The 24,991-nt window shown below is 40.1% G+C and overlaps 2 protein-coding genes across 8 annotated transcripts in view; one reads left to right on the top strand and one right to left on the bottom strand.

Annotated features, from left to right (window-relative positions):
• Nucleotides 1–16,101, top strand: part of cnksr2a (connector enhancer of kinase suppressor of Ras 2a) — a 79,903-nt gene extending 63,802 nt beyond the window's left edge. For 6 of the 7 annotated variants that reach the window (XM_079602400.1, XM_079602401.1, XM_079602396.1 and 3 more), the window contains exons 14-21: nt 3,513–3,561; nt 4,620–4,792; nt 5,443–5,516; nt 5,593–5,732; nt 7,406–7,506; nt 8,900–9,419; nt 14,281–14,480; nt 15,723–16,101. In XM_079602400.1, coding sequence (XP_079458526.1) covers nt 3,513–3,561; nt 4,620–4,792; nt 5,443–5,516; nt 5,593–5,732; nt 7,406–7,506; nt 8,900–9,419; nt 14,281–14,480; nt 15,723–15,953 — 1,488 coding nt within the window. In that variant the 3' untranslated portion in view covers nt 15,954–16,101. The remainder of the gene's footprint in view (nt 1–3,512; nt 3,562–4,619; nt 4,793–5,442; nt 5,517–5,592; nt 5,733–7,405; nt 7,507–8,899; nt 9,420–14,280; nt 14,481–15,722) is intronic. The other variant, XM_079602399.1, reaches the window with a different exon arrangement.
• A 4,633-nt stretch (nt 16,102–20,734) lies between these two features.
• On the bottom strand, nt 20,735–24,046 carry klhl34 (kelch-like family member 34). Its single transcript, XM_079602750.1, has one exon. The coding sequence runs from the start codon at nt 23,785–23,787 to the stop codon at nt 22,024–22,026; it is 1,764 nt and encodes a 587-aa protein (XP_079458876.1). The 5' UTR covers nt 23,788–24,046; the 3' UTR covers nt 20,735–22,023.
• Nucleotides 24,047–24,991: the final 945 nt, after the last annotated feature.

Below are 24,991 nucleotides of genomic sequence, written 5' to 3' on the forward strand. Positions count from 1 at the left end.
TAATCTGGATATTACACTCTGAATTATACATGATTATAGGGAAGAGAAGAGACAAGATGAGACCCAACAAGACGAAATGAAACAAGAAGAGAAGGTACTGTAAGATGCAAAAAGAGAAGCAGTAAGATGAGATGAGATGAAATGAGAAGAGATGTGATGTGATGTGATGATGAGACAAAATCAGAAGAGAAGAGTCAAGATGAGAAGAGAAGAGACCAAATGAAATAAGAAGAGAAAGTAAGATGTGAGAAGAAGTGTAAGGAGATGAGAAGAGAGAAAATGAGATAAGACCAGAAGAGAAGAGACACAATGAGATTAGATGTGGAGAGGGGAATATGCAAAACTAGAAGAGATTAAATGAAATAAGAAGAGAAAGTATGCGATAAGATGAAAAAGGAGAAGAGGCTTGATGAGACGAGACATGACAAGATAAGATAAGATAAAATTAGAAGAGAAGAGACATAATGAGAAGTGAAGAGACAAATTATATGTGAGAACATAAGAGGTGAGAGGAGACCATATGCAACAAGACCAGAAGAGAAGAGAAACGGCTAGATAAAACTAGCAGAAGTAAGAGGAGATAAGAAGAGACGAGATGAAACTGAGATGAGGTAAGACGATAAGTTAAGAGACAAGATTAAGTGAGAAGAGGTGAGAGGAGACAAGAACAGGCATGACAAAAAAGCTAAATAAATATGCAAGCTGATGTGGGAAGATGCAAGAAGAGAAGAGGAGATAATAAAACCAGAAGAGATGGTAATTATAGAGTGGAAGATATTTAGAAGGGAAGGTTAAGTGATATGAAAGATGAGTATGATGCCAGAGGAGAAGATGGTGCAAGAAAAGCAGAGTAGAGAGACCAAGCAGTGTGGCGTTGATTTAATAAGGCTGCCTCTGTTGGTATGTGCTGTGTAACTGCATCAGCTTCTATTGTTTACAGTGGTGTTTTATTGCCTGAGTTGCAGTCCGATAAGAAAGCCGCATTTTGTCTGAACGGTGCCAGCACCTCGCTCACTCCCTACATCCACTAGACACACACACACACACACACACAAAAGTATTTTGCCTGACTGTTGAACAACTATATACACACCTCAGTGCCTGCAGTCTTATGCCCTGTTCACAACAACGACAATAATGGTAAAGATAATGATAACGATATAGTTCTAAAAATCATTCTAAATATAAAAGAATAGCAGAGTCCACACCACAACTATATAATAACAGAGAAACAATATCGATGGATATCATTTTCGGAGCGATTCACGGCCAATCAGAAACCATTCGACTTTAAAGCGGTAGATAACAAAACTGCAGCATATACTTAGAATAAACAGAATGATATCGTTAGCTGGTGTGCATGTTAATATAGTTATTGTTATAGTTATCTTTATTGGTCTTGGCGGGAACAGGCCTTAATTCGTTTGGAAAACTGATTTTGTCACATTGTTAGAAAACAACAAAAATGGTTCCAGGAGAAGGTACTGTTACAGGTCTGGTTTAAATAAAACCAGAGAGATTAATGCATGTGCTTTGAGGCCATCACATGCTGCATATGTCAGCATATGTCAGTTGTTGATATCACAGCGGAAGAGGTTTTGTACCATATGTCATGTGAATTGGGAGCCTGTGTTGCCATGTGGCATTTAGTTGTAAGTCAAGTCTTAGCATGCCATCTAGGGCGATGTGTTACTGAACAATCGGAGAGAGATCAAATCCATGTCTGTTCTGAAAGAGACCCACAACATCAGAGACTGAGAGAAGGGATGAACAGAACCATTTCAGAAGAAAACAGTACAGAGAGATGGATATAGCAGAGTGCAACAAGAGTACAAGGCCATGTCCATGCCACATCCTGGGATGTAAGAACTGTGTTTGCTTGAGTCACATGGGTTGTAGTTGTCCCATAATGCTCTTTCTCTGAAGATTGTGATTCCCGAGGCATAAGAAATGAAGTTTAGAATATCTTTTGACTCAGTAGCAGATGCACATCTCATGTTCATGTCTTGTGGGATTTGTTCTGGGTGTGTGTTTCTGTTCATAATCCAAGTGACTTCATGTGTTGCAGAGAGCTTGAGGTTCTGCAACATTTAGACTCATTCATGAAGCACAAGAAGAGCGAATTCCTGTGTAAGTCACTCGTAAAAACGTTCCTACACAAGGATGGTTTTACAAACGATTGACAGGAATTGTTCTGCTTGTGTTTAATGAATGAGGCCTGTTACACGATCCTTAGTCACTGTAGGAGTTCCTCTCCACCCCCTGCACAATTTTAGTGATAGCCAGTGATCATTTCAAGCAAGTTTGGATGTCGTTTGAGGGTCGGCCGAGCCATTAACTCAGCAAGACTCCCTCTGTTTCTTCAATGACATTGTAAATGACTTTGATCGTTTATTTCTGCAAATAAAGATTGGGCATTGCCTGTAGGCATTCACCCTTCTATGTATTATTTGGTTTATTTGATATACTGTATGCTGTGTCATAGTTTGCTCTATCACTTTTCTTTATTCATGTCTAGGTGTTGAATCCTCAGGGGAGTTTGTCTTAATGGGTCTAAGCCTTTCTCACAAATTGCTTCAGTTCACACAGCAATTGCGATTCACACCTTCTATGAAGAGATTCCCACAGTGCTTTCGGAGGGAGTTGCATTGACTTTGAAGTGTGTTATGAGGTTAAATGCTGGGAAAACCACCATCATGTTTTTCATTTAATATTTTTTGGGCTTCATTTTATAGAAAAGTGGGGTAAAAAAGGGTAAATGGTATTGGAACATGACCCGGTACTCGTACTTGGGTCACTGGGAAAACCACAGTTTTTAATGAAAGACCAATGAGAAAACCATCTTTAAGAAATGGCGTCGGCATATTTAGATACTCCTGAATAAATAAAGACATTCTACAAACTGGTCGCCTGAGTTTGTTAACATGTTCCATTAATCAATTTCATTTACTCCTCTTCGGCGACAGCAGCTTCCGTCCTCTGGCACATATCAATAAATCAATTACCATGATGATAGTGTTTTCTTTAGGTCAGTGATACTGTCTCTAATCTGTTAGCATAGCAACACAAGGGAAATTTAGTTTCCTCAAAATGTGTGCCCAAGCTCACAGGAAGTTTCTTCACAGAGGAGAATTGCCACAGGGCTCGGATCATAAATATGCGCTCGGTCTGGGTGTGCTGATCCAAGAATTACTGCTCAATAAACACACAGGCCAAGGATGTTAGAAATCGCATTTATTTTCTCTCTATGCCTCTTCACGCCTTCCTTCTCACTAGCTGTTGGTCTCTCGCGCCTTCATCTGCTCGGATGTTGCCTTAATTTGTTGTACGATGGATGGATGCTCAGAGATTATGTTCACACATTTCCTCCATGTGATTCCACTCGGGAGAATCGGATGTGTTGATCGATAATATGGTCGATACATTTTTGTCTCGTTTCACTTACTCCTGATGTATTTTCCAACATTTCTCCATTTTTATTTAAATATAAATATATATATTCTGCTTTACAGACATTCCAGGGATCCTCTCTGCTATCCAAGAACAAGAAAAAGAGTAAAGGTGATCACTTATTTTTCCTTATTCTCATGTTTGGGAACATTGCCTTCATTGCACACACTGCTTGCATATTTTGACTGCATAAGGAAAAAAAATAGGCCCCCAACATAGGAAAGAGTAAAGAAAGTTAATTAACTTCATAATTATAAGCATTCTGCCATAATTTTGTGTATTACAGTCATTTTGCTATGAGTAAGAGATGTTCCTAGCCATAGCACATAGAGGAGGTGGTTGATTGCTGCAAAGCAATATGTGTTATATTAAAGGAACCGTTCATCCAGAAATTAAACTTCCTTTCTTCTGTAAAACACAAAATGAGATGCATAAACTGCCTGTTTTCTGTACTATGAAAGGGAATATTGTCCCCCAAAAAAGACAAAAACTAGCATAAGTGATATATACGCCTGTACTAATGTTATATTTTAAGTCTTCTGAAGCCATATGATATTCCAAGTCTAATGAAGCAATTTGTTTGAGTAAAAGACCAAAATTCTAGTTGTTATTTACTGATCATTTTAATCTATTTTTGAATCAAAGATTTCAAATCTCAATTACAAATATGGTGCATAAAGACGTGGCATGCCAAACATCATTGCTTCTCATGTGTCTCATAATCAGTCATGACATGGCTTGTTTAAAAATGTGCATAATCAAAACGCTGAGATTTGAGAGCCATGGCGGATGGTGAAGATTTTTATAATTTTGGCCTTTTTTTTTTGGCCACAAGCCAAATAGATTAAATTTATGATGCTTTTTATTTTTTCATTTTGCTGTGTTCACTGCTCACCATTCACTTTCATTGGAAGGAAAAGAGCACAATGAACATCCTGCACTTGTCTTTTTGAGGTCTACAAAAGAAAGAAAGTCATACTAGTTTGAAACAACATGACAATAAACAAATTATGCCAGAATTTTTGTTTTTGGATGGGCTATACCTTTAATATAGAAATTAATTGATGATGCCGTTATACAACAGCCTCATCCAATCAGAATTAAAGTCTGAACTATCCATTTTATAACATATATTAACACATATTGTGTTCTTCTATTGCATCCAACAGCTCCGCTGTCCTCCATCAGTAAGAGACGAATCTCCTGTAAGGACCTGGGCCGTGGAGATTGTGAGGGCTGGCTGTGGAAGAAGAAGGATGCTAAGAGCTATTTCTCACAGAAATGGAAGAAGTACTGGTTTGTTTTGAAGGGCGCCTGCTTGTACTGGTACATGAACGAGGAGGTGAGTGTGTTGGGCCAATACAGTTATCTTTGTTGTTTCTCGTATCCACCAGCGCAGCAGAAACTGTATCGATCTAGAGATGAGACTTTAATTGGTGCGGCTTTACCCTCTTGTGTGGAATAAGATTAATGCTCATCTACCCTAACAAAACAGTCTTCTACACACGGCGTTTCTGTAATGAAGATAAGGAACTTCTCCGAACAAACACTCGCTTTTTGATTAATTACTTCTCGCGTCTTCGCTTTTATCACAGCCTGGGATACGGCTGGCGTTCTGGGGGTTTCGGAGGAAGAGTGGGGAGGGGAGGGTTCCTCTCGGCCTGGTTTTGGTCCACTGAGAGTGCTACAACATAGTCCGGCTTTGCTATAATTGATGATCTTCTACTGTAGTGGGTTTTGTAAACACAGACAGGCTTACAGAGAGCCGCAACAATTTATGCTTTCCATTTATTTATGCAGAGCTCCTGTCAGCAGTGCTGCTGCAATTTAACGCCGGGAAAAAAATAATGGAATGAACCAAAAGAGAGAGAAAAGAAAGGAGAGAATTAGGAGATGTAACCCCTAATGAGGACCTAATGACATTACAGAAGAGTGTAAGTGGGGTGAAGCGTCCGCACAATCCTCTCTCTCTTTTTTCTCTCCACCTTTTAGGATGAGAAGGCCGAAGGGTTTGTCAGCCTCCCCGAGTTCAAGATTGACAGAGCCAGTGAATGTCGCAAAAAATAGTGAGTACCTTTACGAACTTTTGAGTAATGTGATGATGCTTGACAAATTCTCATTGAATCTTTGCTCCCTACGCAGTGCGTTTAAAACATGCCATCCCAAAATCAAGAGCTTCTACTTCGCAGCGGACGGCGTGGATGATATGAACAGATGGTTGAGTCGTCTCAACATGGCGGCAGCTGGATATGCAGAAAGAGAGCGAATCCGCCAGGAACAGGGTGAGAATACTCGTTGTAGGAAGGTTATAGGTTTTGAAGGTTCGATTCCCAGAAAATATGAACCTTTAAGGCAAAGTAAGTCGCTTTCAATGTAAGCGTCTCCCAGATGTATAAATGTAAAAGAGAATGGTGGAGCAAATCGGTGGGAGGGGCTAACTAAAATTCAGAGAGGGCCTAATCAGAGCTACATTTCCCAAAAGCATTGCAAGCCTGAGGAGATCGTAGAGACCATTGGTGGTTATGGTTTATATGATCTACTTGGAGCTAATATGCTTTTGGGTAATGCAGCCAAATGACGTGGGAAACTTGCATACTTTTACTACACTCTAAAGAAAGGGTTGGGCAAATCTGGCCTTCGAGATTCACTTTCCTGCAGAGTCTAGGTCCATTCACACCATGTCATAATTACCGCTATTATGTGATTTCAACTTGTAAAAAGCGATCATGTCCTCGTAGAGCTCGTAATTACAGCTTCTAAAATGGGAATTGTCTGAGAGCTCCTACTTGTACCATGTGACTGCTGTACCACCTGACTGCTGCAGTCTAATTTAGGCGTTGATCGTGGTGCCATAGAAACGCACAAAAACGCACTTGAACAAGCTAATCAAGGTCTTCTGGGTTTCTAGAAAGCTACAGGCAGGTGAGTTTGAGCAAAGATGGAGCTAAACGCTGAAGGGAAGTGGATCTAGAGGGCAGAGTTGCCCAGCTCTGCTCTAAAGGCTTTGCTGTGATGCAGAAGTTCGTACTTTTTGGTAGAAGGACAGGTTGTCAGTATAGGTAACACAACTGTGTCCTAAATGTGTTTTAAAACCATAGACCCCCCCCTTGTTGCATACTGTTTGCATGTAATTATTAACATTAAGCTTAATTAATTTCCTTAAAGTCGCAATGAAACTGAAGTATTGACAGATCTTTTCTTCCATATTGTGACGTACATACGAGAGTAACAGATTATTAAGAAAGAAAAAAAATGTTGGACGGAGACTTGGTTTTATGCACCGTCCATTAATTGGATTTGAGATGTAGGCATTGCACTCAAAAATGAAGGCAAGCCTCTGGAGGGACTGGGTTTAAGCTGGCAAAATGATTGGAGCACACTTGCATAATTTCTGGCGTTGTCACTGGAAGATTGAGTTATGACATTTTAAATAAAAATGTACAAGAAAAATGTTTGACTTTAAAAGGTTTCCTAAATACACCTCACAGGAGCAAAAATTGCACAATTGAAAAAAGACAGACAGAAAGAGAAAGCAAGTGAGATTTTTTTTTTTAGGTAAATTGTAGAGATCCATCACCAAGTCGACATGCGTCAACCAAAGGGGGTCAAACTTTGGCTGGTTAGTTGGTTTCCACCTGCTGGTAGATACTGTCCTTAAAAACATCTTTCTCCTTTGTTCATTCAAAATTAGCCACTAATATTTTATTATTAAGTTTTTTTTCTTCAGACAGCTCTTAAAAGCTTAAAATGGCCTAGTTTTTCCTCTCTCCTGCCTTCGACATCACATCTCAGGATAGGTTCTAGTGTTCAGTAAGATGTTTTACTGTAGGTCCTGCATGTGTATTTGTGCCCCACATGATCTCTGAGGCTTTAATTTAATTATTGTTTACTTTATGGAAATGTTTTGCAACAAGCTAATGACTGCCTGCATGCCCCTCTCTCTCTCTTCAAGCAGACTACTGGAGTGAAAGTGAACACGAAGACAATGAGACGCCCTCGACGCCCAAGCAAGACAGCCCACCACCCCCTTATGACACGTACCCACGGCCACCCTCAGTGAGTCAGCATCCAGCATGCACACAGATATACCATCTCCCTCTCATTGTGTAATCCCACACAATAGCACAGACTCATAATGCTTGACATTTGGCATTGGTAAAAGAGCTGTTTTGTAGTGCCGTCCCCCAGACCTGGCCTTACCACGTCACTGAGTGACTGTGGGTGAGTCAGACCACCTCTACTCTAAGCCCACTGTTGAGATGTGAGGAGATTGAGTCTTATCTGTCTGTTTCTCTACTTATCTCTCAGTCTTTGTGAGTCACTGTACTGTCACTGTAACATTGATAGACATTGTGAGATATCACGAGATCTGTATATATATATATTGGAAGGCCGGCATCAAGTGCCATTAAACATTTTTACGCAGGAAGTTGAACATTCCTATTTTTTAAATTGAATAAATTATTGTATATGGTGTCTACGCGTTCCTGAATGTATGTGGTTATTTGTGTGCACAGTCACCGTTTTTTGTGTATTTTCAGTGCAGTACTGCAGGGCAGGTCAGCTAGAGGCCACACACAGCAGCAAAGTCTTTTTTTAAGAGCAAACAAAGAAACTTGAATTAAACGTTTTTCTTTTTCTTTCCGCAAGGCCCCCTCCAGTCCTTCTACACACACACGCACACACACACACACACACACACACACACACACACGCACGCACACACACACACACACACACACACACACACACACTTTGTTCCCAGAAATAAACGAATTAGGGGACTTTGACATTGTTAACCGAGAGACCTCCAGAGTTACTGGTTGTTTTTCACCACATTACAAAACAGCATCTACTGTATCTGTCTGTCTGTCTGTCTGTCTGTCTGAATTTAAAACTAGAAGTTTAAAGCTGTTCTTTTGCCAATTGGATGAAAGCAAAAAGAGCAGTTGGCCCATATTTAAAGCTTAATTTCACACTAACACAGCTTTAGGTTCTCCCTCCACACCTCTGTCCCCTATTCCTCCATTTTCTATATTCGGCACTTTTCACAGAAACCAGACACCTCTCTGTTCATTTTTCATCTGCCTAGGTGCCTGGTCTATATTTTGAGTTTCTTCATTTGCATACTTTATTCTTGCCTTTTACTTAAAGGTGAGATGTACAGAATGAGCAAAAGTATCATACTCATTCATGATTTGTAAGCCTTGTGAATTTTAAAGGCATGGATGCTTTATTCCTTCGAAAATATAATTTTATGATGAGCATTAAATTAAGTTGTAGTTATAAAGTCATTTTGGTCACGTTTTTTCTTTGCTTTTCCTTTGATTGAGAGTGTTGTGAGAAATATTGTTTAAAAGCTTCCTACCAAAATGTTATTAAGATACTTGAGTTTAAACTAATGTTCACCTCATTCTTTTCTGTCCTTTTTTCTTTTTCTCTGACCCAGAACCCGGTGAGCATTGCCAGTCCTTACCTAGAACCAAAGCACGGCCGCCTATCATCCACAGAAACTTCACAGTCTCGCTCCTCTCATGAGGAGTACCGCTCCGAACCTCACGGGGGCAGCAGCAGCGGTGGAGGTTCCCCTGCACGGAAGTCCGCCAGCCAGCGACGTTCATGGCAGGACCTGATTGAAACCCCTCTGACCAGCTCGGGCCTCCACTACCTGCAGACCCTGCCCCTAGAAGACGCTGTGTTCTGTGAGCCGGGGGCGGGTCTGTCTCCAGAATATCGCCGCCAATCCACTCTACCTGCCCAACGCACACTGATGCAGGAACATTACGGTCCCTTTCCCATGCTTGAAGGGGAGAGGCTTAGAGACCCTGCTAACACAGTCGGGAAACCTCGCAGCTTCACCTTGCCTCGGGATAGCGGCCTGCATGCCCTCCTCACACCCTCTGCCACCATGGCAGAACAGCGGGACCCCAGCCGCAGGGAGCTCAGCCGTTCTCACTGCATCAATAACGGTGGGTCAACATATTTGTATTAAAATAATGTTTATTATAAATGTGTTGTATACATTTTTATTATTAATTTGTATTTATTATTTTTGTTATTTATTTATTTTTCATTTATTTTGATACATTTATTTATTTTTTTAATTCCCTGACCCATTAATTCCATAATTAAATTCATTTTTTATAATTGACAGTCGTGTGTGTGTGTGTGTGTGTGTGTGTACCCAAGTTATATACCTAAATTAAAATAATTTAAAATCTTAAATTGGCAGTCCTAATTGAAATAAATAAAATAAATAACAATAATACATATAATATATAAATAATATTGTGTTTATATTTTGTATTTATTATAATTTATTTATTTATTTGTTTATTTTTGTTATTATTATTTTATTATTTTAGTTCAATTAGGACTGTCAATTTAAGAATTCAAATGATTAACCTTCAAAATGTACACATATGTGTCTAGATCAAGCTTATGCAAAGGCAGTGCTGAATCTTCCCTTTGTTATAATTTTGCAATGTGAGAAGCTGTGCTTGAAAGAAAATAAACCAGGTCGGCTCAATTCAGCCCACTAAAACCTCTTTACCACAATTATATTCGATTTTAATAGCCCCTCTGATTATGAGAACAGCAGGCACAGCAGAGTTATTTTAGTGCATGTGTGAATTTGAGTGCTTCAATATTAAATTGGTAAGAGCAGTGCACTCAGAGAGGGACATGCTCATGGATTTGTGGCTCTTTTTACGTCTGTATCTCTCCCTGTGTTTTCTTAGCTTCTGTATCTTCCTCTCTTTCTCTGTTTGAGTGCTGTATGAAGCATAAACAGTGCCTGAGTTGCAGGATTTTTTTAGCTGTGCTGTGAGGTTCCCCACTGAGATCTGTCCACTCGTTTCTTACATACACACATGCACATGCAGGCATCTTCTTCTAGAAATAGCTGCATGCTCCCTCCCATGAAACTCATTTTAAACCTGCCGTATTGGTGTGGTTCTGACACAAGCTCCTGGCCATTTTCACTTTACTTTACTTAACTTTACTTAGTTTTGATTTACAACAACAGTTAATCTTTAATCATTTTTGTAAGCCTGTCCTCTTGAGGTTATATATGATTACATATGGTTAAAAAGAATATCAAACACAGACACCATGATACTCAAAAAATAAAAATTGCATTTTAAAAATTGAATTTACAACATTTGAATAGTTCCCTTGAGGGACAATAATACATTTAGCAGAACTCTATCTTCTTAACTATAACTTTTTTCCCCCCAAGAACAGCTATTATTTGTACATGGACTAAACTATAACTTATTAATGTATAGTTAATTTTTCATTTAATATTAATTCAAAAATGTAATTAGTATTTAATTACAATTTACCTTTACCTTTCAACCCACCCTTAAACCTACTCACACCAGCAAACCTGTCCCTATAGCTACCCATATCTCAATAGCAGCAACACGGTTTTACAATACAACACGACCACAATGAGTGCATTTTTATGTAAGTAGTAGTTAAAGATATGGAAGCTTGTTTCTGCGACTGAATAAAAATAAAAAAGGTAATTGACTTGTTTTTTAGTTTTTTCTCAGAATTGCGTGATTAAACTCACCATTGCAATTTATAAAGTAAGAATTGCGAGATATAAACTCTCAATCGCTTGTTATAAACTCACAATTGTAAAAAAAAAGGTCAGAATTGTGAGCTGAAAATCGAAATTGCGAGTTTAGATCTCACAATTCTGCGAAAAGAATCGCGGGATATAAACTCGCAATTGCATGAAAAAAAGTCAAAATTGCGAGAAAAAAGTCACCTATATACCGGTAGTCACCTTATAGAGACACTTTAAGGTCTGACCAAAAATTGCAATACATATTTTTAAAATAAAAACAATTTAAATAAAACACTTACTACAAACAATATACAAAATACATGTTATTTTATTTATCTGCTTGTCATTTGACTATTAACTGTCATCAGAGAACTGTAAACATGCAAATATGTTAAATTATTTAAATTATAACTTAAAATATCAGGGGGTACTTCAAGTAAATAGTTTACATCAAAAAGTTTTGGCTGACAAACTTTTGGGGACCCTCTGTTGAATGCTAATGAACTATATTACTTGGAGGAATAATTGTTTATTCAGATTCTTATTAATAAATGTAACTACTTTTTAAACATGGCCACCTCTTTTACTTTTTTAATGTCTGAAATGCTCTATCTCATGGATTATGCTTTAAACCGTAACAATAAATTCTGAACGGGCTATTAATTCTGTCCCATTTTGGCCTGGTGTCCAGATAGACACATTTCTCTCCACAAACCTCCCAGCAAGCCTCTCATTTGCTGCTGGATTACCACTCTGTTTATCTCCCCGTATTACTTTTCATCTTCCCCTCGTCTCGCAGTCTATCGCCTCATGGCTCATTGCCATCTCACCATCTATTTTCCCCATCTCACTGCCCATCTCCACTCCCTCACCGCCGATCTGCCTGTCTCACTTCCCGTCTGCCCCCTTTCGCAGTGTCCTGTCTAACTTTCTCTTCTAATATTCCCCTTTTTCGTCATCTCAGACGGATCTCCTGCAGCAGTCTATATATAATCCCAGTGGCTTTTAATGAGTCTCCCTCTTATCTGTCTTTTATATCGCTCTGTCTCTATCTCTCTCTGGAGGAGTTGGGGGCATCTGTTAGTCATCCACGGAGCCCATGCGTGCTGTACTACATACTGAAGAGAAAAGAGAGGCATGGCCTATTGATCGTGACTCTCAATCACATGTTCCCCAGCAACTGGAAAGTTTTTCTGCACTACTAGAGAGTTTTGTGCCATTTAACAAGTTACAACAAGATCACAAAGAGCTTTAAAACTTTATTGATCTACCCAGGTTGAGTCGTTCTTATTGTAATTCATCATCACATAGCTAACCAAGCGGTCGTTAAAATGCTTTTTCTTTCCAATTATTGCAGGCATTTAACAAAAGCAGGGCTTGCCAGCAATAACTTGCACACAAAATGATAAACAACCAATAAAAATACCGGTAGTTAGAAATATGTGACCCTGGACTACAAAACCAGTCTTATGTGTCAATTTTACATAATCTGAATCATCATTATAAGCTAAATAAGCTTTCCATTGATGTATGGTTTGTTATGATAGAACAATATTTGGCCGAGATACAACTATTTGAAAATCTGAGGGTGCAAAAAAATCAAAATATTGAGAAAATTGCCTTTAAAGGTTTCCATTTCTGTTGGCGATTGTGCTGCATTTACTTACAAAAATGAAATTTTGATATATTTAAGGTAGGAATGTACAAAATATCTTCATGGATCAGGATCTTTACTTAATATCCTAATGAGTTTTGGCATAAAAGAAAAATTTATAGTTTTGACCCAAACAGTGTTTTGTTGGCTATTGCCACAAATATACCCGTGCGACTTATGACTGGTTTTGTGGTCCAGGGTCACATAAAGAGGTTCAAAACATGGCCTGACAGGTAGTAGAGTCTGTATCGGTTAAAAAATTTAAATCTATAAATACAAGCTAAAATTCGGTACATAAGCAACAATAAAACATAATATTCTTCTTTATATTGGGGTCTTTGGTGCGTTAATGGAAAATTCTTAAATTGATAGTCATTTAGATTTTTTTTTTTTTTTAATAAACTAAAGTAAACTACTAAACTGACCTCCTTATATTGTATTTATTTAAGCTACATTCCCTTGCTAGATGCGACATGCATATATACCCTGCATCTGCAGCATATGCTGGGAGGAGCTGTGTGGGACTGCTGCCCTCTTGTGGTTGTTCAGAATAGTGGGTATATACTCGCCCACATACTGTACACTGTGGGTTCGTGAAGGCCGATCATAAGAAACGCATGTAATATCTGCCAATAACACCCAGCACTAGATACTGTTCATGGCCCACATGCGTTACCTACACAAACACTCCAACAACAGGACATGAGTGATTCAACTTATTTCCGGACTAACACATGAGCACCAGCGTACAGTCATACCCAGACAGAAATATCAAAGAAACAAGCAACATGCCACCTGCTCGACAGAGTGATTGATTGCCAAACCTGAGTAGTCCAAAGAGAGTTTTTCTCTGTGTTGATGAAATGAACATGTCATGTCATATTGAACATGTCATGAACAGTGCTGAAATCCGTCTTCTACATTATTGGGTTTCTGCCATCACATACTGTAATTTCAGCAAAATGTGATTTTGTAGTTTTTTCCATTTCCATTATGTTAATGCTGTTGTTTTTTGGTGGATGGTTTCTAGCTGGTTTATACTGACCATTAGCTGGTTGACCAGCCACCATGTTACAAAACTCATCTTTGACCATCAAAACCATTTTTGATCATCTAGTAACTGTATACTAGAACTTATAAACTGGTTATTAGCTGGTCCGATCTGGTCGATAGCAGAAAAAAATCTTAGATGGACCATGATGAGCTACTGACCATCTTAGACTAGCTAATGACAATTTTAGACCAGTTAATGGCCATTTAAACTGGATAATGGCCATCTTAGACCAGTTAATGAGCATGTTGACCAGCTAATGGTCAGCTAATGACCATCTTAGACCTAATGAACAGCTCAAACCAGCTATGACCAGCTTAAAGCAACTAATGACTAGCTTAGACCAGCTAATGACCATAGACAAATATTCACCGTGTTAACTAGCTAATAACCAACGTAGAGGAGTTAATATCCAAATGATATTACTAAATAATGACCATCTTGACCATGGTTGACAGCTTGAACCAGCTAATCATGTTGAATAGCTAACTCTTTACTGGTGGAGCCACCCCTCTTTAACCCTGGCTTTCTGTGGCGCCCCCACAGGCGGGGAGCCGGAGTGCCATCGGCAGGCGGATTCGCTTGGTGATTTGTACCGGGCGCTGGAGCGTGCCAGTCTGACGCCCATTGGTGAGCACCGCCTTTCCACCCGTCTGGAGTACAAACACCTTTTCATTCGGCGTTGCAACGATCCACAGCTAAATGACAAACTGCATCATCTCCGCATCCTGCAGAGCACGCTAAAGGTATCTGACCTCTGCTGCCGCATGGGTCCCACTGAAACCATGTGTGCCTGTTTGTTTCATCTGTCCCGTCTGTCCGTCCGTCCCTCTCCATCTGTCTGATGTCTGTGGGGTTCTGGGGACAGCAGGATTTTTTTATTTTTATACAGTTTACTAAGCCAAACTGCTATCCCAGAATCCCATCCATGTTAGACGGAGTTCTCTGTCTGGTGTGGGAGGAGGGTATGGCCAAACTCTGCTCTGAACCCCGCTTCTCTGTGTGGGTTAATCTGGTTTTGGCTCTGCTTGGTGCAATTGGGTCTTCTGTGGTTGGGTCAGTCGACCCATGCCTCTGCTGTGACCCATCTCCCCCACCCCCCAGCTGCTGTGCTGTGCTTATTATGTTGGGGCAGAGCCTCGCGTTGCATTGTGGGTGTAATAAACAGCTGTTCAATAGCACCAAAAAAGGTTCCAAAACCTAAGATTTACGATGGATCATTATTGATGAGCTAATGACCCTCACAACCAGCTAATGACAGTTTATGACCAGTGTAAACCAGATAATGGCCATCTGAGACCAGTTAATGATTAGTTTAAACCAGCTAACGGCCATTTTAGACCAGTTAATGACCAGTTTAAAATAGTTAATGACCATCTTAAATCAGGCATGTCAACCAGCTTAGGCCATCTTAAACCAGCTAATGACTATCTTAGACCAGTTAATGACCACGTAAGACCAGCTAATAACCATTTTGACCAGCTGATAACCATCTTCGAAGAGATCATGATCTTTGGTATGGCCAAACCCTGCTCTGAACCCTGCTTCTCAATGTGGGTTAATCTGGTTTGGTGCCATTAGGTCTGCCTGTGGTTGGGTCAGTCGGTCTGTGTCTCTGCTGTGTGTCTGTGGCTCTGCCTTTGCACCCCCCACCCCCCACCCCCAATCCCCTTGCTGTCCTCATTATGTTGGGGCAGAGCCTTCCGTTGCATTGTGGGTATTATAAGCATCCCTTATCACTCAGACTTGAATGAAAGAAGGTTAATTGGGGGCACAAATCCCCACAGTGCCAGAGGACTCCAGTCAAGTCTGAGCATGCTATGTGTGTTTTGCGTGTGTGTGCCGCTCTGCTCATTTAGGCTGAGTCCACATCGCTTCACGTCTACGCTAACCGCCTGTGGCGTGCTTTATGACATCCTAACCACTGTATGAAGGAGACTGTATCTGTAATGCCCACCCTCCACTGCTCTCTTTCTTCACTCCCATAGGACAGGGAGGGCGAGGTAGCACTGATTGACAAGCTGCTGGCCAATCCTAAACTCACATCCTCAGAGTTCCAGGAATGGAAGAAAGTTTACATGGAGCTGTATTCAGGAGAGCCCCAGCGGGACCGTCAGCCCAGCCCTGCCTCTGAGCCCAGCCCTGCCACCACGCCTGAGCCCGCCCCCCGCACGCCCTCCCTCTCGCACACGCACTCCTACATCGAGACTCACGTGTGATGCACTAAAACAACACCACATTATTTGAAGAAGTTGTTGCTCGCTTGCACGGACCTTCAAGATAAAGTATGGGGTGAATTGGTGTTTATGGACTAATAATCTGATATTTTAATGATGTGGCTGTGAGGGATATATGTACAGAATTAACTTTTAGGGATATGATGATGCACTGATGCATGATTTGAAAATCCAGTTACATTATTTAGCAATTATTATAAAATTACCCAGAGGCCTATATTATATGCACAATAAATTGTCTTAATTTATTGCGCATATAATCTGGGCCTCTGGGTAATTTTATAATCAGTTATGTTCTGATTATGTGCTATATTATGTTATGTGCTGATAATTTTATAATCATCTCAGTTATGAAATATAGTTGTTTATGTTCTAGAATAATTTATGAAATTTGTTAGGAATCACAATAAGATGGCATCTGCCAGTAATAGTTAATATTTTGACCCCACTTGATTTGAAAAAGGGCTTTACCTGTCTGTGTGAGCTTTCTGGCATTTTTTTATTTTTGTTTTTGTGGTTGACATATTTTCTAGGGATCACGAAATATTAGTATCTTACTAATATATTAGTATACTTATTAGTATATAAGTTTTTTTAACTATTCCAAATTGGACCAGCCATCCAAATTTTCACCAAAAGCATTAATAACACTGTTAAGTCTCAAAATGAATATCCATTTTTCATATTGTACATTATAATTTTGTGATGCCTAAATTAACATTTAAAAGTGTATTTTAAACAATTGATTTTAGTTGTTTAGTGTTTTATTAATATTATTTATTTAGATAAAAAATGCATAGAATTAAAATTTTGGGCATGAAAATATTGTATCAGATATAATTTTACTATCTGTGATTATTATATAATCACAAAGATTATAAAGATATATTATAATTATGAATTATATTGTACTGTTATCCCTCACAATCTTTTCATTCACGTCAGATTTGATACCGCATACCCAGATTAAGGTCCTTTAACACAAATTCCCTTCTCACTTTTCCTTGTACTTTCCCATCCTGACAGCAACCGCAGACTCAATCTACTTTTTAAATACTTGAAAACATTGTTTACGCAGGCACAGATATCTGTACAAACAAAGCACTCTCAATGGCTCAACTCACAACCAACGGGCTTCAGAGTATGCCACTTCTGCACACATGGTTGCCATGGTTACGAGTCCTCCAAGCGGCTCAGACGAGGAGAGACAATGCCGACGCGCCGAGAACAAACCTGGCACACCTCTAGACAGGAACCAGAGCACTTGATCATGGAAACGGAAGCTTCGGACTGAACTCCAGAGGAAATGCATGTCTGAGGCGGCCTTTGAACACTAAACGCACTGACTGTCACTCTGTTGTGCTGCTGTACCTGTGTTTGGCTGTCTTTTTGAAGCAAATCTCACAGTGGACTCGCAGACGGTCATCACACAAGTTATCTGCCATGTTTATATGCCACTTTAGCATACCATATACTCCACTGTATCATACTATATATTTATGATCTGCTGTTATACATCGGCTGGCCCCGACTTATAGCATTTGTACATTTGCGTTGGAAGATGTGTGCGTGTGCATGAACATGAAAAAAGTAATGTGGTTATCTCATCTAACCACAATCTCCGCAGGGTCTTTGGATATACCAAGAAAAGGCATTTAAAGAAATATTTTTGGTTCAAAATCAGTTATTTTCTATTCACAGCTTCTGTGGCTTGGTGTTGGTCACCACAGTCAGTCGTTTTGACTCGACTCATAGTAATGCTCTCACAATGGAAGTCTATGGGACAAGGCAATGGAACATGTGCAGATTGGATTCTTGTTAAGGTGCTTATATCAATTCTTCCATACAAAAATATGTTTATAAAGTTGTGAGACTTTTCTACGAGCAGATCTTCTGGTAATTCCTGAGGGTGGATTTGTCACAGTGTAAAATAACTCTTTTTGCTGTACTTACACTTATTTGACAAGCTACGGTAAAGGTTTACAGACTTCACACAGTCAAAAGTTGAGACTGGATATGACAAGGTCATACAGTATACACAGACAAGGTTAGTAAACCATTCTATCATTTTGAGCTTAAGTTGTTTGTGAAACCTGATTATTATTAATATTATTAGGGATGCATAGACTAATTGTTACCATATTAGAATTTTTTTTTTATTGTATCAGTGGGATACACATCAGCAAAATATTCTAATTCAATAGTACAATATAATGTTGTTATGCCTAAATTTAATGTATCTGAATGCAAATGTATGTGAACTGAGTTCAGTTTTTAGTGTTTTATTTGTAACTTATTTAGAATATTAATTTATTTAAAACAGTATTTTAAAAAAATAAGAAATTATTGGCTTATCCATTTTGGCCAGTTTAAATATATCAGTGCATCTCTAATCATAATGATAATAACTTATTATATTTAGTAAAAATTCCTATTCTGTTAGTCTCATGTTGACATGCTTAATAGTTTTTGATATTTTAAACATTATTTTAACATTTATTGTGGTCCAGTGCCTTGTCCCAATCAGAAAAGAGTAAAAATAATTGAATGTAGTAATTTACAGAATGCCATACATGCTGTAGATAGTGTTCAGCTTGTTTTGAACCTGGAATATTTCTGCGCCTGTGCTGTAAACGTTTCTTGACCGAGAGTAACACCTTTCTAAACTGGGCCTCTGATAACGGATGAACATTCGGTGAAGTGTGTGTGCTTTGATTGGTAGAAAATAGCACAGGCTTCGTTATCCAGGAGCGGCATTATCTCTGTAACTTGAGTCGGATTGTGGAAGTTCTCTCCTCGCTACAGTTTCCTGATAATATGAGGTGAAATTATGTGTCTCTGCGCAAATGAGAGTTCATAATCAGAAACAGATTCACACGGGATGCTCCTAGCAAAAATGTGCACCCTTAAGTGAGCAGAGACGGCACTGACAAGTGATTGTGTACCCGTGCAAAAGGTGTGCTGTTCATCTTTTATGCTCAATCTGAAGTTTTATGGATTTTTTAGTATTGTATACCTCCGTTTGGACTCAAGTTTTCCATTTCTACAAGCTGCCATGCAGTCGTCCTGTGCATTGCCGCGGGTTTAGGGACATTTGTGTCAAGCAACAGTGAGTTTCTATGACAGCCAAGGTCACCACGACACATCGCTGGTCTCAGCCCAGGGACTCGCCGATCAAAGCTGTTGCCCTGAACTCAACCCAGCATCTGTCAGAAGCAGCAGCTCAACTCCTGATATTACATGTGTGTCAAAGTTCAGGAGGTCGTCCATCTTTATGAATCTCGAAGCAAAACATCTCTTGCTACATGGCTACACCACAATCACATTTGTGTTTTTTTTCTAAACCAAAGCTGCCAAATGATTTAATGTCAGTGTTTCAACTGTCAGAAAGGCCGCTCTCAGGCGCTCAGCAAACACAAAGACGCTTTATGTGAGGATTTTTAAGAACACTGAATGGTCAGAAGAGTGTTTATTGTATGATAAGATGTGTAGTATATGATGTACATTGATATTTCAGGTATGACTGACATAATGGAGCACATTTCATTCTGTATGTAATCTAAGACTATATTAGCTTGATTTTGATTGAGTGACTCAGGTGCTAATGTGTCCATGGGAATCATGGGAATCCATTAGCTCTTAGAGAAAGTGATTACCAGTGGATATAGAGCTACTAGAACAGATGTCTATTGGTATTTTACTTTAGTAATATATCAAAGTTATTATTAATTTAGTGCAAATCATGTTATGTTTCCTTAGCAGCCCATTTTTTAACAAAGTTGTCGTACAACAATCTAGTTCATCAATATCTGTGCTGCTGCCTGTCTTTATTATGAATAGGGCATGTAATTTAGGCAGTGCAGTTTCCTATGTGTTGTGTTTAGCGTACAACCTGGTAAAGTTTACTTTATTTATGACATTATTTAAAAAGAGTTATTGCTTTATCCAGATTTAAGTGTGGTTATACCTAGAGTCAATAAACTTTTATGGATGTAATCATGCTGTATTCATTGTATATGTATGTGTTTTTTTTTATATGCTGGATACATTAAATAAATCGAGTTAGAATGCACATTGGAGAAAGGCGTCCTCGACATTGCCTGACAGGCTGCCCAAACTTTGAGGCTGGTAAATGCCTATGTAGGTATTTTATACCTGGAGAGAATGCTGTCCGTTTGTGTTCCCATTCATCTCAATGGCAGTTTCTCGGCTGGCATTTCCAACCTTGATTCTGCCATTTTTGTTTATGGTGGTCAGGCATTCAGTCCAAAATATATTTAAGCTTAAGCCAATCGCCTGAGGAGTTAAGAGCTTGACAGCCTATCGGGCAATGAGTAAAGGCACCTTTCTCTAGATGGTGGTTAAAATGGAGGCCCATGTCAATTTCCTAGAAAGCTATTCTTTTTTTTCTTCCAGAAGCTTGCTGGTTTCCAGGCTGTTCAGTGAAGGTAATGGACATTTAATGGAGATGGACTGTTGGGTTTGCTCTGAGTCTTACTCTTAGGTCGAGAATGGGTCTCCTTTTTTGGGGGACAAGAGGCATTTCAGATGGAAAATTCTGATTAATTTCCTTGTCAGTTACTCTCTTTCCATCAACACACCTGAAGCTTATGAAACAAAACAAAAAGTTAAACTATCCTAAATTATCCTAAACCAGGTTGGGCTGCTCATACTTCAATCTTTTGGTATTTTTTCTCTCATTTGCTATTATTACCAGCACCCTTGTGTTAATGAGTACAAAAGACTTTCAAGAAACTTTTAAGTCTGGGGTCAAAGTTTAATGTAGTCAAATCTTTTATTAATGCATTTCTCTCTTTGCTGCTCATTTGCATTGAATCATTTGTAGAATTGTCATAGCAAATGTCATTATTCATTGTACAGACTCGATGCTCAATGCTGCTTGAAATGCCAACACAGAAATGGTTACTACTACTACCTGTAGTTTCGAACTGATTCATTTAAATCAATTTGAACTTACAGAAATGAATCAAACTTGCAACCTCTTCTACTGAAGGGGAAAAACAAACATGCATTATTTAATTAAAACATCTGTTTTTTTTAATGGTTTCATGTACAAATATATATACTATTTTAAAATAATATATTATGAATTTTTGTTATATCATCCAGCCTGACTACTGTTGATGACAAGTAGGTGTTCACACTGTTTTGCAAGATTTCTGCTGTTCACTATTTGCAGTTCACCTTAATTATATTGGTTTTCTAGTCACACAATATTATCTGTGACTGGGAATCTAGATTTCTATGCAGGGCCTGACTTTTGAGCTGTCAGATATATGCAGTTTTGTTTATCATTGCTCTAAAAAATCTCCTCATCCTCATTTGGCTTGTCTGCATCCCACACACACTCAGTGGTCTTGACACTTGTCCTTGCCCGCTTTGAATTCCCATGTACCCTTCCAAATCAATGGTCTAATTTGTCTTTCTCTCGCAACGTCTGTGAGTGTACTCTCCGTCATTTTAACTGCTGTCTTTTCTACTATCCACAGTCTGTATCCAGCATTCATGGCAGCTGTCCCTCTGTCATAAGACATGTGACTGTCACCTTTGATCTTCACACAGTGCCAAATAGTCCAATCTTGTCCAAACTGGACTTCAAGTGCACACTTTATGTCTGTTTTCATTTGTCCTTATCTAGATTGCTTTTCTGTTTGTTTGTCCTTTCTTCGTGCTTTTCAAGAGTGTGCAGTGGTCTGAAATTTAATCTTTAGTTCTCCAGTGTCCAGGAACTATGCCATTTTTCAGGACAAAGTCTTTATGACAATTCATCTATCAATGTCATGACTTTCTCTATGCTATTCATAGTGACCTATTTTCAGGAGTTCCTTACTGCTTGCTGCAAAACATACTTGACAGCATTTTACCCCCACCAAGGTCTTCTGTATCTGGGTAAATAGACTCCTGTTTTCCATGCCACTTTACAATCCATGTATCCATGATACAAAGAAAACCCTTGTCCATCAACTCTCTCTGCCCCATGACAGCCATCTTTTTGTCTGTGTGTATGTGGGATGGTGTTTGTAATTGACTTTTAGGTCTCCGGAGGGTCTTGAAGAGTCATTATGGCACACTGAATCCCACACAAGGGCCCTGGTAGTTTACACACTTCCCTCCAGGCATCATATTCTGTGTCATACTCCAGCACGTTTGTTGTACACACCTCCTGTCCTTCCTGCCATTTTCTGCCTCCAAACATAAGCACACGTCTGCCCCCTGTTGCGGTCAAACCATAGCAGAAGCGGTCATTCAGTAGGGGCTTTAGACGGGTCCACAGGTCTTGTTCAGGACTGTAGCGTTCAATGTCACAGAAGGGCTCATACATTCCCAAAAAGGTGTAAATTCTTCCCCTCACTGCTGCCATCTGGTGGCCGAATCTGGCAATGGACATGTTACAACATCTCTGCCAGGCATCCCCCTCAACAGAATTCAAAAACAACACTTCTTTGCTGCTCTCTGGGTTGTTGATATGAATGCCACCGGAGATGTAGATTCCTGTTCCAATAGTGGCACAGGCGTGTCCATGAACTGAATTTGGTAGGGATACACCACTGCGCCAGCACCCTTCACTCATATTGTACCTTTCCACAGATGATAAAGCAGGCTCACCCTTCTCGGCCCGTCCACCAATAGCAAAAATAACACCTTCCATCACACAGCAGGCAAACTGTGCCCTTTTCTGCAAGAGTGGTTCCATCTCCTCCCAATGCTCAAACCGTGGGTCATAGCGCCACACCTGGTCAGTGACAGTCATCACAGCACTCTTCTCGTTCTCCTCATCCACCTGCACCACCTCACCACCTAGTACAAATAAGAAGTTCCCAACAACGCAGACTCCCTGGTGCTGTATCTTATTTGGTAGGGATGCTGAAAGTGGCTGGAATTTCTTGCTGCGAGGTTCATAGGTTAGGATCTGATTCTGGGGTCTATTTGCTTCTGGTCCTCCTCCTATCAGAAGAATCTTGTTGCGTATGGCTCTTAGACTGGTGTGGACACTTTGAAGTAGAGGTTGTAAGGGACCCTGAAGGTGGTAGTTAAGCGCTTTCTGCACTACGCTGCGGATGAAGGGTGTACGTAGAGCAGGTTTAAGTGCACTAAGTTGAGACAGCTCTTCAGATGGCACCAAACCAAATCGGATCCGACTGAGCAATGCATTACTTTGCAGGGCAGATTGCGGGTTGAACTCTAGCCAGTCCAAAACCAGCTGTAGAAGTTCTGTCTCCTTCACTCCTGGCATCTCCTCAGCTACAAGCACCTCTTGCAGAGAATCAAGATTTAACTCCATTATCTCAGCCTTGTATTCCTCAGTTGCAAGTATTCTGCACATGTTTCTGGCAATGAAAGAGTTGCTGTCATTGAAGGCTTCAGAAAGGCCATAGCATGCTGCTATGTTCGCAAAAAAGCAGTAATTGTCAGGAGTAATGCTCTCTGAGATGTACTGAGTGCAAAGATCCACAGCATGAGTGATCTGTAGATAGCAAGCAGCCTGCAGTGTGACCTCCAAAGTGGAGGGTGACAGTGAGATCCATGAGGTGTAGATGAAGTCCAGTATCTGCTCCAGGCCCAGAGATGACAGGGCTGGCAAGCTGATAGTGTGAGCACTGGATTCCAGAGTGTAGTCTTGGAACATAGACCAGAAGTAGTCACTGGAACAGGCTAGTAAAGTACGATGAGCAGGGAACTCCACACCTTCCGCCTCCAAAACAACATCACACATTCGACCCTCCAGACGCAAGCTCTGGTACCGAGACAGAACACCTTCTCCATGAGTGCTGCTGAGCATCAGATAATAATTCATCACTAGGAGAATAAGGGAGAGAGAAAAGGAAGACCAGAGTCAGGAACAGGTGAGTTAGAGAGAGAAATGAAGGGAAAGAGGCAGAGGTAGGTCGTCTTGCTCCTGCAAAAGTCATCAAAAGTAAAGAAGACAGAAGGAAGTAAAGGTCCGCCGCACCAGCCGCGTCTGTTGGGATGTGGTCCATGACTTCTGCAGGCATCAAATGCGTAAACTTAAGGGGAGGGTCAACCATTGCTCCTCCACCCAGTGGGCAGCTTCCAAACCTCTTGCCTCAACAAGATAGGCATGTGTTTTCTACCAGATCTCTAAAAAGGAGGGGGGAACCGATGGGCAGACATTTTGGGGCCACATGGGGTAAACACAGCCTCGAGCTAGTTGCCCTTTCCCTTTAGTTAGATGGGAACACAGAGAGCGGGAGGGATCATGCCGGGGGTTTATTATGCAGATCTGAAGTCATCCCTTGAAAAATACAGGAGTTAGTCAGCACTGTGGATTTCTGTCTGTCGCCACCAGAAGCCACATCTCACCAAGGTGACAGGAATAGAAACTAGAGTAAATCAGAGGGACTGTCAGGACACAGTCTAGCCCCCATAAAGAGAAAGGATTGGCAGTGAGAATCCTGTCTATGAGAACCATAGGGAGATTGTTCAGACAATGTCAGGAAAGCACAAAGATAAAAAAAGACGATAAAATGTGTTTTATAACCACAGAGATGTTGGTTAAATTTCTGATGAGTGCGGTTGATTTATAGACGTGTATTTGTGTGTAAGTGTGATCCAGCGAAAAGGAAACATCCCACCCTCGTGAACATCGTACCCTTCATTCTCCCTGAATAGCTACTGGCTCAAAGCTGGGATGGGGCAGCATCAGGCCAGGTTGCAGAGGGGGTATTAAGTATAAGAGCGAGGGGTGATTATGATAAGGCTTATCGTATCATTCTCACACCCTCTCCTCATAGTCACACTGGTTTCTCCTCTGTCTAGCGTTTGCAATACAATGCTATGTATTGTATTGCAAATGCTTGACCGTGGAGAAACGTCTATCAAGGTAATTGGTAACTGGAGTCATTTGTGAATTCACTATCGCTCGAGTGCAGCTGAAATAAGGTCATGATGAATCATATGGGGGTGTGTTTGTGTGCTATGTGTCTCAAGGAAGTGATTTTGTAGACACTGTACTCCCAGATCCTGTGCATACCTTACAA

Source organism: Phoxinus phoxinus (genome assembly GCF_949152265.1).
Source record: "Phoxinus phoxinus genome assembly, chromosome: 24".
NCBI classification, from domain to species: Eukaryota; Metazoa; Chordata; class Actinopteri; order Cypriniformes; family Leuciscidae; genus Phoxinus; species Phoxinus phoxinus.

What these genes read in the sequence shown, in the direction of transcription:
- klhl34 (XM_079602750.1), bottom strand. Translation starts at nt 23,787, where the DNA reads ATGAATTATTATCTGATGCTCAGCAGCACTCATGGAGAAGGTGTTCTG.